Here is a 15235-nt window from a genome sequence, read left to right on the forward strand (position 1 = left end):
AATAAATTATTATAATTGTAATAGGTAATATTATGTTCTGCTTTTTTCACTAATAATCAATTTTCCATGTTGCTTTGGTTTATACATATATAATAGCTGCCCTTAACTGCTAAATAATTTGCTTAATAATTCACCAATGATTGGACACTTAGATTTTTCCCCTGTAATCCTGAAGTGGATCATTCTTAGCTTTTTCTTTTCTTTGATTATTTCCTAAGTATCATTTTCCCAACAGTGGAATCAGTGCAACACTTGTATTGCCCATAACAAATAGCATCTAAATTATTTTCCTAAAGGCCTGCACTTAACAGCATTCCAGCTAAAAGCAGATATCTTTTAACTTACATATCTCTAGGTAACTGCAAGGTTAAATAATTTTCCATGTTTCTTTGTATCTGGTACTTGCTCATAAACAATTTATCTTTTGCTCTTAGAGTTCATGAATGAGTTATCTACGTAATATATGTTAATCTGCTATATATCATATGTTAGGAGAATGTTTTCCCTATTCTGTTGATTTTTTTTTAACTTTATACTATTTACATTAAAAGTTCAAATTTTAGCCCAATTTATCTCTTCCTTAAAAATATTAGAAACCCCTTCACAGTCTCTCAAATATTTTTTTCTGAGACAATATACTCTAAAACAAATGATTATACTAAGCATTTACCTCTTCACATCCCTACACAAAGTGAAAAGAAACAAAACCAAACGAGAATAGAAAAAAACTCATTTGCATTCTATCATTTGTTTATAATTCCACTTAGGACAAAAAAAGTGGAAGAATAAACAAATTCTTAATTTGTTTTTAATTAATGGAAGGATAAACAAAGACTTAAAAAGCCTTTTTTTTAAATTAATGATCACTGCTATATCCTCGTATGATTATTAAGGGAAATTTTTTTTAAGCAAAAGCTTCAGATTGTATAGATGAGTCACTCTATGTTGTCTTAGAAACAGCAATACAAGAGATCAGGTTTTAGATGAGATTATCCCTAACACTTTTACTATTTCAATATACTTGAAAATGAGCTTGGAATACCCAAGGTATCAGTATTTCATTCTCCCTGAAGACCTTACTAGTAACAGCATAATTGTAAATACTGAGAACACCTCATGGGATGAAGATCAAACATAGGTGGCTGAAGTTCTCCAAGTTCGATTGCTGTTATTCCCACCGCCCAGATATCACATAGTTGGTTGTAGCCACCATTCTTTTCTACTGCTGCCACTTCTGGGGCCATCCTAGGAGGAATCAATGAATATAACATTTCCACTTTTAAAAAATGAAATGAAATCTGCTCTCTGTGATAGTCACTAGACTTCTTGGAGGAGAAGAGGCTGAGAGGCATTTACTAGAAAATTAGAGACTTCACTAGAAAAGACTTACAAAGACCACACGTATACACAGACACACACACTCTTTTAAAACTTATTTAAAAATCTTGACTCTTCTCCTCTGAATACGGTTGTTCTGAGGGAAAAAAACTGTGCTGTCCTACTTTAGTTTCTGTTTTGTGACTCTTGTTTTGTAACAAGGGAGAAGAAAACAAACACCTAAATCTCTGTGAATGTCAGAGAAAAGTTCCCAGAGGAGGTGAAACTTACAGACTGAATTAGCAGGGAACTAAGCGGGGCTGAGGAACCAGGACATTTCAGCCAGAGAAAACAAATACAAACGCAGGGAGAGGGCAGAGCACGCAACACCTGGAGAGCTGACAGGACACTGCTACTCCATGTGTGATCTACACACAGATATGGGGCCATAAACAGCTTACTATCAGTCTGTGATAAGCAGAGAAATTAAGAGTAAGTATTCTCACCCAGATAAATGACCATTTTAAAGCAATTTATTTTTAATCTAATTTTACAAACGTATTAGTCTATGATGGACAAAAAAATGAAAAAATTAAAAAAAAAACAAGGTCATTCATCACAGTTTGAGAGGGTCTAGAAAGTATCTGGAAAATAAACCTCAGAGACAGAGGCTAGATAATGAATGGTCTACTCATTATATAAGGAAGTTTAGACTTTACTGTGGAAATGAAAGATTTTAAAAGATTTAATTATAATATAAAACTCATGGCAACATGAGGGAATAGTGTGAGAGGAGGTGAAACCACAATCAGGTACATGAGTTAGAAGCCTATTTGAAAAACACAAAGGAAAAATAAAGGACTTTTCAAAGGCAGTGTCGGGGGGAAAGAGTGAAAGGGGCTGACTGAAGAGACTGATTTGAGTATAACACGCTTGCTGATACCGAAGCAGCGCTATTACTGAACACCTGCTGAGTATATACAAGACTAAAGGTTAGCTAGTGTCTGAGTTAGAGTTACCTGTTTGGGAGTCAGTGGTGGGTGTATAATGATGACATCTGAAGTTATAAAGCACAGATGATACTGCTCAGGGGAAATTTTTTTAATTTTTTGAATGTTTATTATTTTTAAAGTAATTTATACTTATACTGAATATCCACAAGGTAGAAGTTGCTTTTATGTGCACCTAGGTTACAAAAACTTATATGACACAATGTCACTCAGCTTAAGTGTGGTTAAGGATATAAAACAGATATACCAAAAACGCCACATGCAGATGTACGGGCTACATGCAAGTACTACATACATAATAATGGGCACAGGATTAAAGAGTAGAAAATGATCCCCAAGGAGCAAGCAAGATGATTAAACGCAAGACTCACAGAGTAAGGAAGCTGAGCTGGAATCCAGAGAAAACATACAGATTTCATCTCCTGTGCCCACTAGAATCAGTGGTGGCTACCTGGAGTGCCAAGTTGACCAGGAGCCTATCTACTGACCATTTACCTTTCAGAACATGATTTTTAATATCAGCAACTCATTCCATTGATCTGAATGACTGTGCATAATTTCCTTAACTAATTCCTGTTGCATATGCATACTTTCTCTCAATTTTTCATTACTAAGGAATTGTGATAAAGCTCTTCATACATCAGTTTATCCATCTGATAAATTACTACAAGGGGAATTGAGACTAAAGAACACAGACATTGCTTAAGGTTTCTGAAAAACACTATTGCCAAATTATCCTTCAAGACTGTTCTACTAATTTCCACTTTCACTGTCAAATATTTAGTGATAGTGATAGGTATTGCCCATGATTTCAAATATTTTTTAATTTGATAGAAAAGAATATCATTGTTTATTTAATATGCATTTTTGGTCATCACTGGGGGAAACAATTTTCACATTTTATGAGCTTTCATATATTTTATTTTAATAACTGCTTCTAATCAGCAGAAACATTCTTTTTACTGATTTATTAAGAACCTATATATTAACAATATTAAAACTTAATTTGTCATACTTTATTTCTTGATTTGTTACTTGCCTTTTACTTTTGCTTAAGCTGGTACACATATAGAAGTTTTAAATTTTCATGTAGTTAAAATCTATCAAACAAATCCAGCAATGTTTTATGCTTTTACACCAAGAAAGGCTTACTCAACTCTTGAAGCAGACAGTCACTGATAGTTCTTTTGGTTTCATCTTTATATTTAACTATTTCCATATACAACTTTTTAAAATTGAAGTGAGGGTTTTTATTGTATAACTTGTGAATTTTATTTTTAAAGAAAAAGTATTAGCAATGTGAGTTTTAAAACTTTATATAAAAACTTGCTGATGAGGACTTCCCTGGTGGCACAGTGGTTAAGAATCTGCCTGCCAATGGAGGGGACTTGGGTTCAATCCCTGGGCCGGGAAGATCCCACATGCCACAGAACTAACCCCATGCGCCACAACTACTGAGCCTGCGCTCTAGAGCCCGTGAGCCTCAGCTATTGCGCCTGTGTGCTGCAACTACTTAAGCCTGTGCACCTAGAGCCCATGCTCTGCAACAAGAGAAGCCACTGCAATGGGAAGCCCACACACACAGCAACGAAAAGTAGCCCCCGCTCGCCACAACCAGAGAAAGTCCGCGCGCAGCAATGAAGACCCAATGCAGCCAATAAATAAATTAATTTTTAAAAAAACTTGCTAATGAGTTAAAAAGAATGAACACATCAATCTAGCATAAATATCAGCTCTGATCAATAACTCTTTAAGGGTCCATATACAATTTATTTTGGCATTAGGTATGAGGTATGGAGCTACTCTAAAATTCTTTCCAAATAAATTATGCAAGTACTGCATATTAAAGAATCTAATCTTTCATATAAACTTTAAATGTCACCTTTTATAGTACCCGCTAAATTATTTTACGTATTAAGGTTTATTACTAGGCTTTTTATTATATTTCAATTATCTAACTTCATTAATGAAAGCAATGTTTTAGAAAGATTATTTTGTCTGTAATTGGTAGGATGCATTAGAAGTAGGGTCGCTGGTGAAGACTTATGGTAGAGTAGGATGCATGAGTTTTAACAATGAGAAAGTGAAGTCCTAGATTAAAACAGAAGCAATACCAAAAGAAAGGGTAATAAAATGAGAGACTGTAATACAATTTTCTTTTGAACATCTCATAACCTATGAGTCCTTTCAACACAGCATCCCAGGGACAGTAGGAATTATTAGCACTTTAACACAGGGGAAGCTGGACAATGAAAGTGAGTACTGAAGCTTCCTAACCAAGCAGAACTGTGATAGAGCCAAGGAACATGCAAGTGTCCAGACTTCAGTCAAGTGTGAACTGTATTACCAAGCACCAGTGCTGATCACCATCCCTGAAGAAATGAAAATGCACAAAATTCAACCATAAAATCTTACCAATAAGGGGTGCCAATGAAAGATTTTCTCTTTGCAATGGTAGCTGTTATTTTTGCAGCCACACCAAAGTCAGCTGGTGGGGAAAAAACAGAACAGAAAATTTTAGTTTTCAATAAAACCGCCACCATTTCTGTCACCCTCAGGGATGCCATTATTAACAATTCAGACAGTAATACTAGAGAAATGTATATAAACTGAATACCTAAATACCTTCTTGCTTAGTTCAAAACATAATCATTAAAAGAAAATAATTTATTGGTACTTTATTAGAATGAAAACATATTTTTTAAGAACAAAGTTAATAAAAAAGTTTTCATTAGAAGTATCTTGAGTTAAGTTGGAAAAAAAAGTCCACCTGGATTCTTTTTAGTCTAATACAACCAGGTTAGTATTCTGGTGCTATTTTTAAACGTCCTCTTTTCTATGTATAAACTTCTTTATTATTGTTAAACACGGTTGTAAAAAACTAAAGACTCATAGTTCATTTCTGTCTTTTAACACATTAGGGGATTTTACTCTTATTCTTCTTAACTACTAATTTTGATGACTGAATGACGTTCCATAAGATGATTTATCACAGTTTAATAGTTTTTCTACTGCTAGACGTATGTTTCCATTTTTTTCTATTATAAATAATGTTAAGATTAATACTTTAGTGAATATGGATTTTTTATCTTTGGGATTAATTTCCTTAAACTGAATCTCAGGAGTAACATTACTGAGTCAAAAGATGAACACTATTGTGGCTCTTCATATGAATATTAAATTTGTATAATGTTAATTCTCATTTAAAATTTTACTAAAATTTTTTTGGAAAAACTATTTTCAGGAATTTGCAATAACATACCTAATTTTACATCACCATGATCTGTCAATAAAATATTTGCACCCTAAAACAAAAATACAAATACTATTAAATCAGCATCATAAAATTCCTTTCAATAAACTTATCAATTTAAACATATAGAGTTTATTTATTATTATTTTTTTACTGAAGTATAGTTGATTTACAATGTTGTGCCAATCTCTGCTGTACAACAAAGTCACTCACTTATACAAATATAGACATTCTTTTTTTTAATATTCTTTTCCATCACGGTTTATCGCAGGATATTGAATATAGTTCCCTGTGCTACACAGCAGGACCTTGTTGTTTATCCAGCCTGTATATAATAGTTTACATCTGCTAATCCCAAACTCCCAATCCTTGCCTCCCCCACCTTCCTCCCTTGGCGACCACAAGTCTGTTCTCTATGCCTGTGAGTCTTAAACATAGTGAGTTTAAACTGAGTTGAAGAAACTTACTTTGATATCTCTATGCATTTTGCCTTTAGTATGCAAATAAGCAAGACCCTGGAGTTTAAAAAAAAAGTATATGTTAGCAAAACCGCAAACTTCACACCTAACTTTCTACTTAAATTCTTACTGAATAAAAAAAACTAAAATGTCCTTTTTTGAGGGGAAAAAAACCTAGATATGTTTCTTTGTTTACAAAGAAAAATTCTAAAAATCAATGTTTATTATATTTTAAGATTTTGAATTCATTTTCTGATAAAAATCAGAAATATTTTACTATAACACCATCGCCACAATCAAGATAATGAACATTCATCACTCCCAAAAGTTCCTCCCACATATAAATGCTGACATACTTTGTTGCTATAATTTTAAAGCTTTCTAGAGTTTTATGTAAATGGAATCATACAGTATGTTATTTTTTATCTGGCTTCTTTCATTCATAATAATTGATTTGACATTCCTCATTAATGTGTTATCAGTATTTCATTCTCCTCTTATTACTGAGTCTCATTTCACCGTACAGATATTACAGAATTTATTTATTCACCTGTCAATAGACATTTGGGTTGTTGGGTTGTTTCCAGATTTGGGCTATCCTATCTAAACCTGCTATGAAGATTTATGTCAAGTATTTGTATGATTTTTCTCTCTTGGGTAAATACCTCGGAGTATAATGGCTAGATCATACGGTGGTATAAGTTTAAACTTTTAGGCAACTGCCAAACTGTTTTGCAAAGCAGCTATACCATTTTACATTGAAACCAGCAGTGACTGAGAGCTCCAGTTAATTCACATCCTCACCACCCTTCCAAAGGTCAGGCGTTTTAATTTTAGCCATTCTAACTGGTGTGCAGTGGTCTCTCACTGTGGTGTTAATTCACACTTTTCTAATAATTAATGATATTCAGCATGTTTTCCACATCCTTATTTGCCATCTATACAGCTTCTTTGGTGAAGCGCCTGTTCAAATCTTTTGTCCATTTGTTTATTTGGTGGTTGTTTTCCTATTATTGAGTTTTGAGAGTTCTTTATATACTCTGGATACAAGTCCTTAACCAGATTTATACTTTGCAAGTATCTTCTTCTGGCTTGTAGCTTGTCTTTTTACTCTCTTAACAGTGCGTCTTAAAAAGCAGAAGTTTTAAATTTTGACAAAGTCAAATTTGTCAAGTTTTTTTTCATGGGTCATGCTTTTTGTATTATGTCTGAAAAGGCTTTTATTAACTCAAGACTGAAAATTTTTCTCCTATGTTTTCTTCTAGGAATTCTAGTTTGAGGTTTTATACTTGAGTCTAAGTGATTAGCACTGAGTTAACTTTGACATATGGTGCGAAATGTGGTTCAAAGCTCATGTGCTTGTGTATGGACGTTCAATTATTCCAGAACCACTTACTGAACTCGACCCTTTCTCCTGTGAACTGTCTTTTCACCTCTGTCCAAAGTCAGCAGCCACACGTCGGGGGTTATTTCTGGTCCTCCTATTCTGTTCCACTGATGCCCATGCTTACCGCTATGCTGTTTACTGTACTTTTATAAGTCCTGAAATTGCTACTGTTCTTCAGATTTTTTTGTTCTTTTTCAGTTGTTTGACTATTCCAGGTCCCTTGTGTTTCTGTAGGAATTCTGGAATCAGCTTGTCAATTTCTAGAGGGGAAAAAAAAGCTTCCACTGATTCTGATTGGAACTGCAGTGAATCTACAGGTCAATTTGGGGAGAACTGGTATCTGAACTGCAGTGAGTTCCCTGACCCATGAATATAGGAACACTACAGATGGCGAAGCTCGCAGTGTATTTGGTCTTCTTCAACTTCTCTAAGCAATCTCGCGGTTTTTAGTACACCGATATTTATGCGTCTCTCTCATATATATCCCTAAGAATTTATTTTTGTTATAAATTGTATTTTTAATTTTAATTTCTGATTGTTGCTAGTGTATGGAAATCCAATTGATTTTGTATATTGATCTTGAATCTTGCAAAACCTTCCTAGTCTCACTAGTTATAGTAGCTACTCTGTAGATTCCATTCCATTTTCTACAAAGATGGTTACGTGGTCTGTGAATAAAGACAGTTTTAATTCTTACTTTCTAGTCCAGATGCCTTTTATTTCACTGGTTTTGCTTTTTGTCCGGGCCAAAAAGAAGTGGTGAGGGCACACATTTTGCCTTGTTTGACTGACCTTGGTGGGAAAGCATCTAGTCTTTGACCATTAAGTATGATTTAGTTGTAGGTTTTTCATAGGCGCCCTTTATCAGGCTGAGTTAGTTCCTTTCTAGTCTCAATATGCTAAGGATTTTTATCAGAAATGAATATTGGGTTTAGGTAAATGCTTTTACTGTGCCTATTTAGATGATCACATGGTTGTGCTTCTCTTTTTGTCTGCTAATATAATCAATTACTTGAAATGATTTTTGAATGTTAAATCAACACTGCCTTCTAGGATAAACCCCACTTGTTTATGATGTATTTTTACATATTGTTGGATTACCTTTGCTAACCTTTTATCTTCCTTTTTAATTTTTGTATCTATTAAACATTTATGAAGGATGTTAGTTCGCAGTTCCATTCTTCTGTAAAGTCTCATTTTGGCTTCGCAGAGATGTTGACCCATAAGATGATCTGGGAGGTGTTCTCTAGTCTTCAATGTTCTAGAAGAGTCTGTGTTGAACTGGCGTTATTTCTTCCTTAAACGTTTGGTAGAATTTATCCCTGACATCATCTGGCTTGAGTGTTCTTTGTGGGAGCAGACATAAGACTATCCAGATGATTTTTTTGGTGGGGGCGGGGGGGGGGGGGGGCTGTGTTGGGTCTTAGTTGCGGCTTGCGGGATCTTCATTGGGGCATGTGGGCTTCTCTCTAGTTGTGGTGTGCAAGCTTTCTCTTCTCTAGTTGTGGCACGTGGGCTCCAGGGCACATGAGCTCTGTAGTTGTGGTATGCAGGCTTAGTTGCCCTGCAGCATGTGGGATCTTAGTTCCCGGACCAGGGATCAAACCCAGGTCCCCTGCATTGCAGGATGGACCTACAAAGGACCACCAAGGAAGTCCCCCAGATAATTTCTAATTGAGCTTTCATAGTTAGTGCCTTTCAAGGACACTGTCCATTTCCATTTCATCTAAATTGCAGGCTTCTTTGGCATAAAGTTGTTTATAATATTCCTTGGTTATTAAATATCCTTGTCACCCTTTTAATATTTGTAGATTCTGTTATTATATCCCCTCATTCATTCCAAATATTGGTATCTTCTCTTTTTATTTTTACTGATAATCTAGCTTATCAATTGTATTGATTTTCTCAAAGAATCAGATTTTGGTTTCATTGATTTTTCTCATTTTTCTGCTTTCCATCTCATTACTATCCACTCTGATTGTTATTATTTCCATTCTCTAATTACTCTGACTTTAATTTGATCATCTTTTTCTAGTTTCTTAAGGTGGAAGTTGAGGATTTTGTTCTGTGAGTTCAACTTTTTCAGATTCTACATATAACTGAGATTCTACATACAAACATTTAACTTTCTGTGCCTGGTTTATTTCACTTAGCATAATGGCCTCTAGGTTCATCTGTGTTGTAACAAATGACGGGATTTCCTTCTTTTTCATGGCTGAATAATACTCCACTGTATATCCATTCACCTGTCGACAGATGCTAGATGTGGAACTTAGTCAGCATAATAGAATTTTCAAATCGGAACCAGTATCTTGGAGGTCATCCCTTCCAAAGACTCATTTTATACTCAAGGAACTACAATCATAGACAAGACTATGGTCACATACCAGGGCCAGAATGTAAATGCAAATTTTGTTTTCTACTTCCATTCAATACTCTGTCCGTTATTTAAAGAAGCAATGAACTTTGGAAATTAAAATATAAAAACACTAATCTGTCAACAATTCTGCTATGAGTGCATGAGTAGCTTTCTATTTTATGTGGGTACAAAAAAGCAGATTTCTATGTTATGTGAATATTACAGAAATACATGTAAATTACTCATATATATAAATTTCATATATCTAACAATAAAATTTTGAAGCATATGGAAAACAACTCTTTTGGAAATGACTGGAGCTTTCTCTTAAATCAGGTCAAATTCCCAAATTCTAAAATATGGAAGAATAACATACAAAACATCAATTTCACTTCTAAACAAACTACACAATCTAAGAAATGTAGAGACAGAAGCATCAGTTAACAAATATCAGTTGTGAACTGCCAAAATAAAACACACAATCACTACTACTTAATCCTGCTTCCTAAATTAAATGCCTTAAGGTATATGAACAAAATTATTAACTGCTAATTTTTTCAATGAGTAATCTTCCAAGGAACTACAAAAATAAATAAACTGGAAGAAATGCTGCATACTCTATATACCTATCGAAGATTTGTAACCTACTTAAACATACTAAAAGCTCTCGCAGGGTCTGAAATAAAGAAGTAAAGAAATCTCTACTTAATGTAATTTTTACCAAGCTTTTTATAAAAAGGGATTCTGACATCAATAACACTTATTAAAATCACAGAGAACAAAGGTTTCTAGATAACAGTCTAGGTTACTGCTATGCAACTTTATCCTCATTTTGGTAGAAACAGTAAAAGACTTCATGTCTTGTGCAAAAAGATTCCTTTTACCGCCATAAAACTTGAAGGGAAAGCTTAGACAATTTGTTATAATTGAGCGGTCTGGTGATTCATTTATGAAAACCAATTCATACCTATGGCTTTCCTTAGCTTTGTAGCAATTGAGGGCCAAACACTACAAAGCAGAACACCAAACATCACCAATGTGTATACCAGCATCAGCTTAAATGAATTATTGGGACTCATTCACAAAAAATATAACTAGGCTTACAGAATTACAATACATGACCTTAACAGAAAAATTTGGTTTACTCTTTTTCTTTTAAGCAGATCACCATTTTATAGTTTTCCATTGTTAAACTAGAACTGCATTTCAACCTACTTAAGCAAATATAGTACCTGTAAAGTTTCTCTGCATACATAGGCTATTTGCAATTCTGATAATGGTCCAGTAACTAGAAAGAAAAAAAGAGACCACATCATTATACATCCAAATAGAACAGGTTAAAAGCACTTTAAAAATGACAATTATAAAACTTCTGTTATATATCATTGGGCAACTTCTCATCATGAACATATATTATTCTTATAATCAGGAAACAAAAATAAGTAAAGTTGAAAAATTTTTAATGTACTTTAAAAATGGAAGATTTGCTCCATAACAGTGAAAATATTAAGCACCCATTATGAGCACAGCACAGTACCAGACACCACAGGATGTTCTATACAAAGAATGGACATGATCTCAATCCTGAACAATTAAAAAAAAAATAAAGTCCCCAAATGAGAAAAACATATATAATTAATTACAGTCACATACACAAGTTAGAGGACCATAAAGAGATCAATTGCTGAAACATACTAAAAGGCATCATATACTTTTTAAAAAAAGTCAAGATATTATTTCCTTAGCATTATTCTTTACCATATCTATCAAAACAAGGAGCTTGATTCAATACCTTATCTAAGAATCCAAAAAGTAATCAGCTCACTTCTGACAAGCAGATCTCTCCCTATGAAATATACAATCCTTCTGCAAGTACCCAACCAGGGGCTTTGGAAATACGCCTTCCAATACCATGAGAGAATATTCAAAATCTGGGGTGGTACTTGCTGACAGTGAAATCAAAATCAAATACTTACATGTAATCTTTACTTAAGAAAATATTTTACTACATATTTTAATCACTGGTTCTCTACACCTACTCAAAAACATAAAATTTTGATTCTTAGTAACTTGATGAAATAGTAGTAAAAGAAGGGAAACCACTTTAATAACAATTATTTTAGATGTTGTTCTTGATTACTATGCTATTTAGTATATTATTTACAGGGATGAATACTTTTTAGATTCAATTTAATTCAATAAATAGCAGGTGTAATAATGGAAAGCAGAAATTTCATAAAGAAATAAAATTAATGTCTCAAAACAACTCTTTCAGTTTAAAAGGGGAAGTAGTAAAAAAAAAAATGCCCGCTGCATAGTTTAATTAATCTATATTCTTGAATTCTCATCCTGTGAAAGTGTGGATAAAAATTATAAATATTAGATAAAAACTCTTCATATAAAAGATTATAGGGACTTCCTTGGTGGTCCAGTGGTAAAGAATCCACCTTCCAATACAGGCTATGCGGGTTCAATCCCTGGTCAGGAAATTAAGATCCCACATGCCATGGGGCAACTAAGCCCACGTGCCATGATTACTAAGTCCATGTGCCTCAACTACAGAGTCCACGTGTCTCAACTACAGAGCCCACGTGCCTCAATTACAGAGCCCATGCGCTCTGGAGCCTGCACGCCAGTGAGAGAAAACCTGCTCGCCACAACTGGATAGAAGCTGGACCACTGCAACAGAAGATCCTGCATGCCGCAACAAAGATCCCGTGTGCCACAACTAAGACCCGACACAGCCAAAAATAAAAGTAAATAAATAAATATCAAAGAGAAGGAACTTTAAAAAAAATAAAACATCTTAATTCTTCATAAAATCATAGAAAAGAATTTTAAACAGAGTGGCATAGAGCTGTTTTCTACCAACAATTTTTTAAAATCAACAACGGGGAAAGTAAAAGAGAATAGTTATTCTAGTATAGCATTATAAGGGAAAATCAAATTCAATTCAGGAAGTTGTCTAAGTTAACATAATGCTAAATAAAATACTCCAAATTCTTAAAATTATATATTTTTAATACAAAAATATTATAGTAACAACTAAATTGCTTTTCTAGTTAGCAGGTTAAGTTATCATTGAGCTAGATGTAATTTATTAGCTTTATGTGAGAGTCACCCTTTGCTCTAACTTACAAGGAAGTTTAGGCAGTTTTGTTTGTAAATAAAATACTTCCCTAGAGACTACATAAGGCTTCTGAGAGACGACATCTGAAAATATAAAATTTAGATTTCTTTTATGCAATACTCCAGGAGCAGGAGAGAACAGAAAACAGTAAGTCTACCTGTTGGTATCCCTTGTTAACTAGAAATGTCAAATAACAATCATTAAAGTCAGTTTTAAAATGTAGAGTCAAATTAACAGTACCGTGGTAAATATCCTGAAGTGATCCGCCACCACAGTATTCCATACAAATCCACAGTTTTTCCCGACTAATATGAAAGAGGAAGAAAATTATATTAGCTGATAATTCTCAACCACTGACATACTCTGAAGACTGTCACTCTTCAGCATGCCAAGATTTAGGATAGACTGCAACAGGAATGCCCTGGCAGGCTTTCTTCGGAATACAGAAAAGCGTATTAATTTCAGCTTTGTTCCCACCTTAACAGGTTTAGAATGTGATCAGTTTTATAAGCTAAAACACTAACTTGTAATCATTCATAATATTTCATTAAGGTTGCCAGATACCGTATAAATGCAAATATGAAGTTGTTATTATGAATAAAACAGAAGAGACAATAAGAAGACCTAAGAAATTTTAGAACTTTAGACAAATAATTTTTAAAATTTATATACAAAGCAGCACTTACATGAAAGCGAGGGGGTGTGGGAGCAAAGAAATATGAAACACAAAGAGTAGATGCTTTTGTGTTTTTTACCTGAGATAGCTCCCAAAGTAGGCAACAATGTTGCAATGCTTACATTCTTTAACCATAAATATCTCTTGTTGAATCAAAGAAAAATCATCTCCTGAAAAACAAAACGATAACTTGGTCACCATGTTACACTGTGTCTCTATGTACAGGAAGGAGGAACGAAAACTTTACAGTAAGTATCAGAAATGAGGAATTAGACATTCTTAATACTTTAATGGGAAGGTACATTGGTACATTCTTTCCCTAAAGCCAGGAGCCTTAAAAATGTATAAAATCCTAGAACTTCATAATTGCACTTCAAAATTTATTTTCTTGAGATATTCAGAGATGATATTCTCTACAGTGTTCCTTAATAATGAAAGAATGGTAAAATAACTTATGGTACAGTCACTGATATAACAACACAGTTAAAACATGCTTTGATATGAAAACACCATGATATATTAAGTGAAAAAGGGATATCATATATATATATTATGTAAGTACATAAGTATAGAGAAAAAATGTCTCAAAAAACAAACACAATGTTTATGTCTAGGTCATAAAATTTAAAGTAATTTTGCTTTCTTCTTTTTTAATTTGTACTTTCCAATTTGTCTATCAAAAACCTATTTGGGTTGTTTAACTAGAAGATGTTATATTAAAATAAAATATTGGTTATTTATGGGAATTTTATGGTTATTATGGAATACTGCCTAGAATGACACTATCACCACCAAACTTTATTTCACATAGAAATAGTGTCCTCCTCCAGTAAACAGAGTTTAGGAGTTGATCAAATGATTGCATTTGTATTATGTAAATGCAATATAATGTAGAAGAGCTCAAGGTCTGGGTTAGACACACCTGGATTCAAGTTCTGACTCGGCCATCACTGGTAATGTAAACTTGAACAATCTAACTCTTCTGAATCACAGATGAATCCATTAAGTACCATCTGATACTCGGAAAACTATCAGATACTGATGAAAGAAATCGAAGACAACACAAACAGATGGAGAGAATACCATGTTCTTGGATTGGAAGAATCAACATTGTGAAAATGACTTTACTACCCAAAGCCATCTACAGATTCAATGCAATCCCTATCAAATTACCTATGGCATTTTTTACAGAACTAGAGCAAAAAATCCTAAAATTTGTATGGAGACACGAAAGACCTCAAATAGCCAAAGAAATCCTGAAGAAAAAAAACAGAGCTGGAGAAATCAGACTCCCTGACCTCAGACTATACTACAAAACTACAGTAATCAAGACAATATGGTACTGGCACAGAAACAGAAATATAGATCAATGGAGCAGGATAGAAAGCCCAGAGATAAACTATGGTCAACTAATCTATGACAAAGGAGGCAAGGATATACAATGGAGAAAAGACAGCCTCTTCAATAAGTGGTGCTGGGAAAAATTGGACAGCTACATGTAAAAGAATGAAATTAGAATACTTCCTAAACACCATACACAAAAATAAACTCAAAATGGACTAAAGACCTAAATGTAAGACCAGACACCATAAAACTCCCAGAGGAAAACTGAGGAAGAACACTCTTTGACATAAATCACAGCAAG

The 15235-nt window shown here is 33.8% G+C and overlaps 1 protein-coding gene across 1 annotated transcript in view; it reads right to left on the bottom strand.

The window, feature by feature from the left end:
* MAP4K5 (mitogen-activated protein kinase kinase kinase kinase 5) overlaps positions 1-15235 on the bottom strand; it is a 115979-nt gene that overhangs the window by 55516 nt on the left and 45228 nt on the right. Inside the window, exons 4-10 of the mRNA XM_057723801.1 lie at positions 13670-13760; positions 13155-13219; positions 11017-11072; positions 6048-6095; positions 5590-5632; positions 4743-4815; positions 1114-1245 (exon numbers count right to left, since the gene is read on the bottom strand). Of these exons, the coding sequence (XP_057579784.1) occupies positions 1114-1245; positions 4743-4815; positions 5590-5632; positions 6048-6095; positions 11017-11072; positions 13155-13219; positions 13670-13760 (508 nt within the window). The remainder of the gene's footprint in view (positions 1-1113; positions 1246-4742; positions 4816-5589; positions 5633-6047; positions 6096-11016; positions 11073-13154; positions 13220-13669; positions 13761-15235) is intronic.

Source organism: Hippopotamus amphibius, chromosome 2 (genome assembly GCF_030028045.1).
Source record: "Hippopotamus amphibius kiboko isolate mHipAmp2 chromosome 2, mHipAmp2.hap2, whole genome shotgun sequence".
Lineage (NCBI taxonomy): Eukaryota > Metazoa > Chordata > Mammalia > Artiodactyla > Hippopotamidae > Hippopotamus > Hippopotamus amphibius.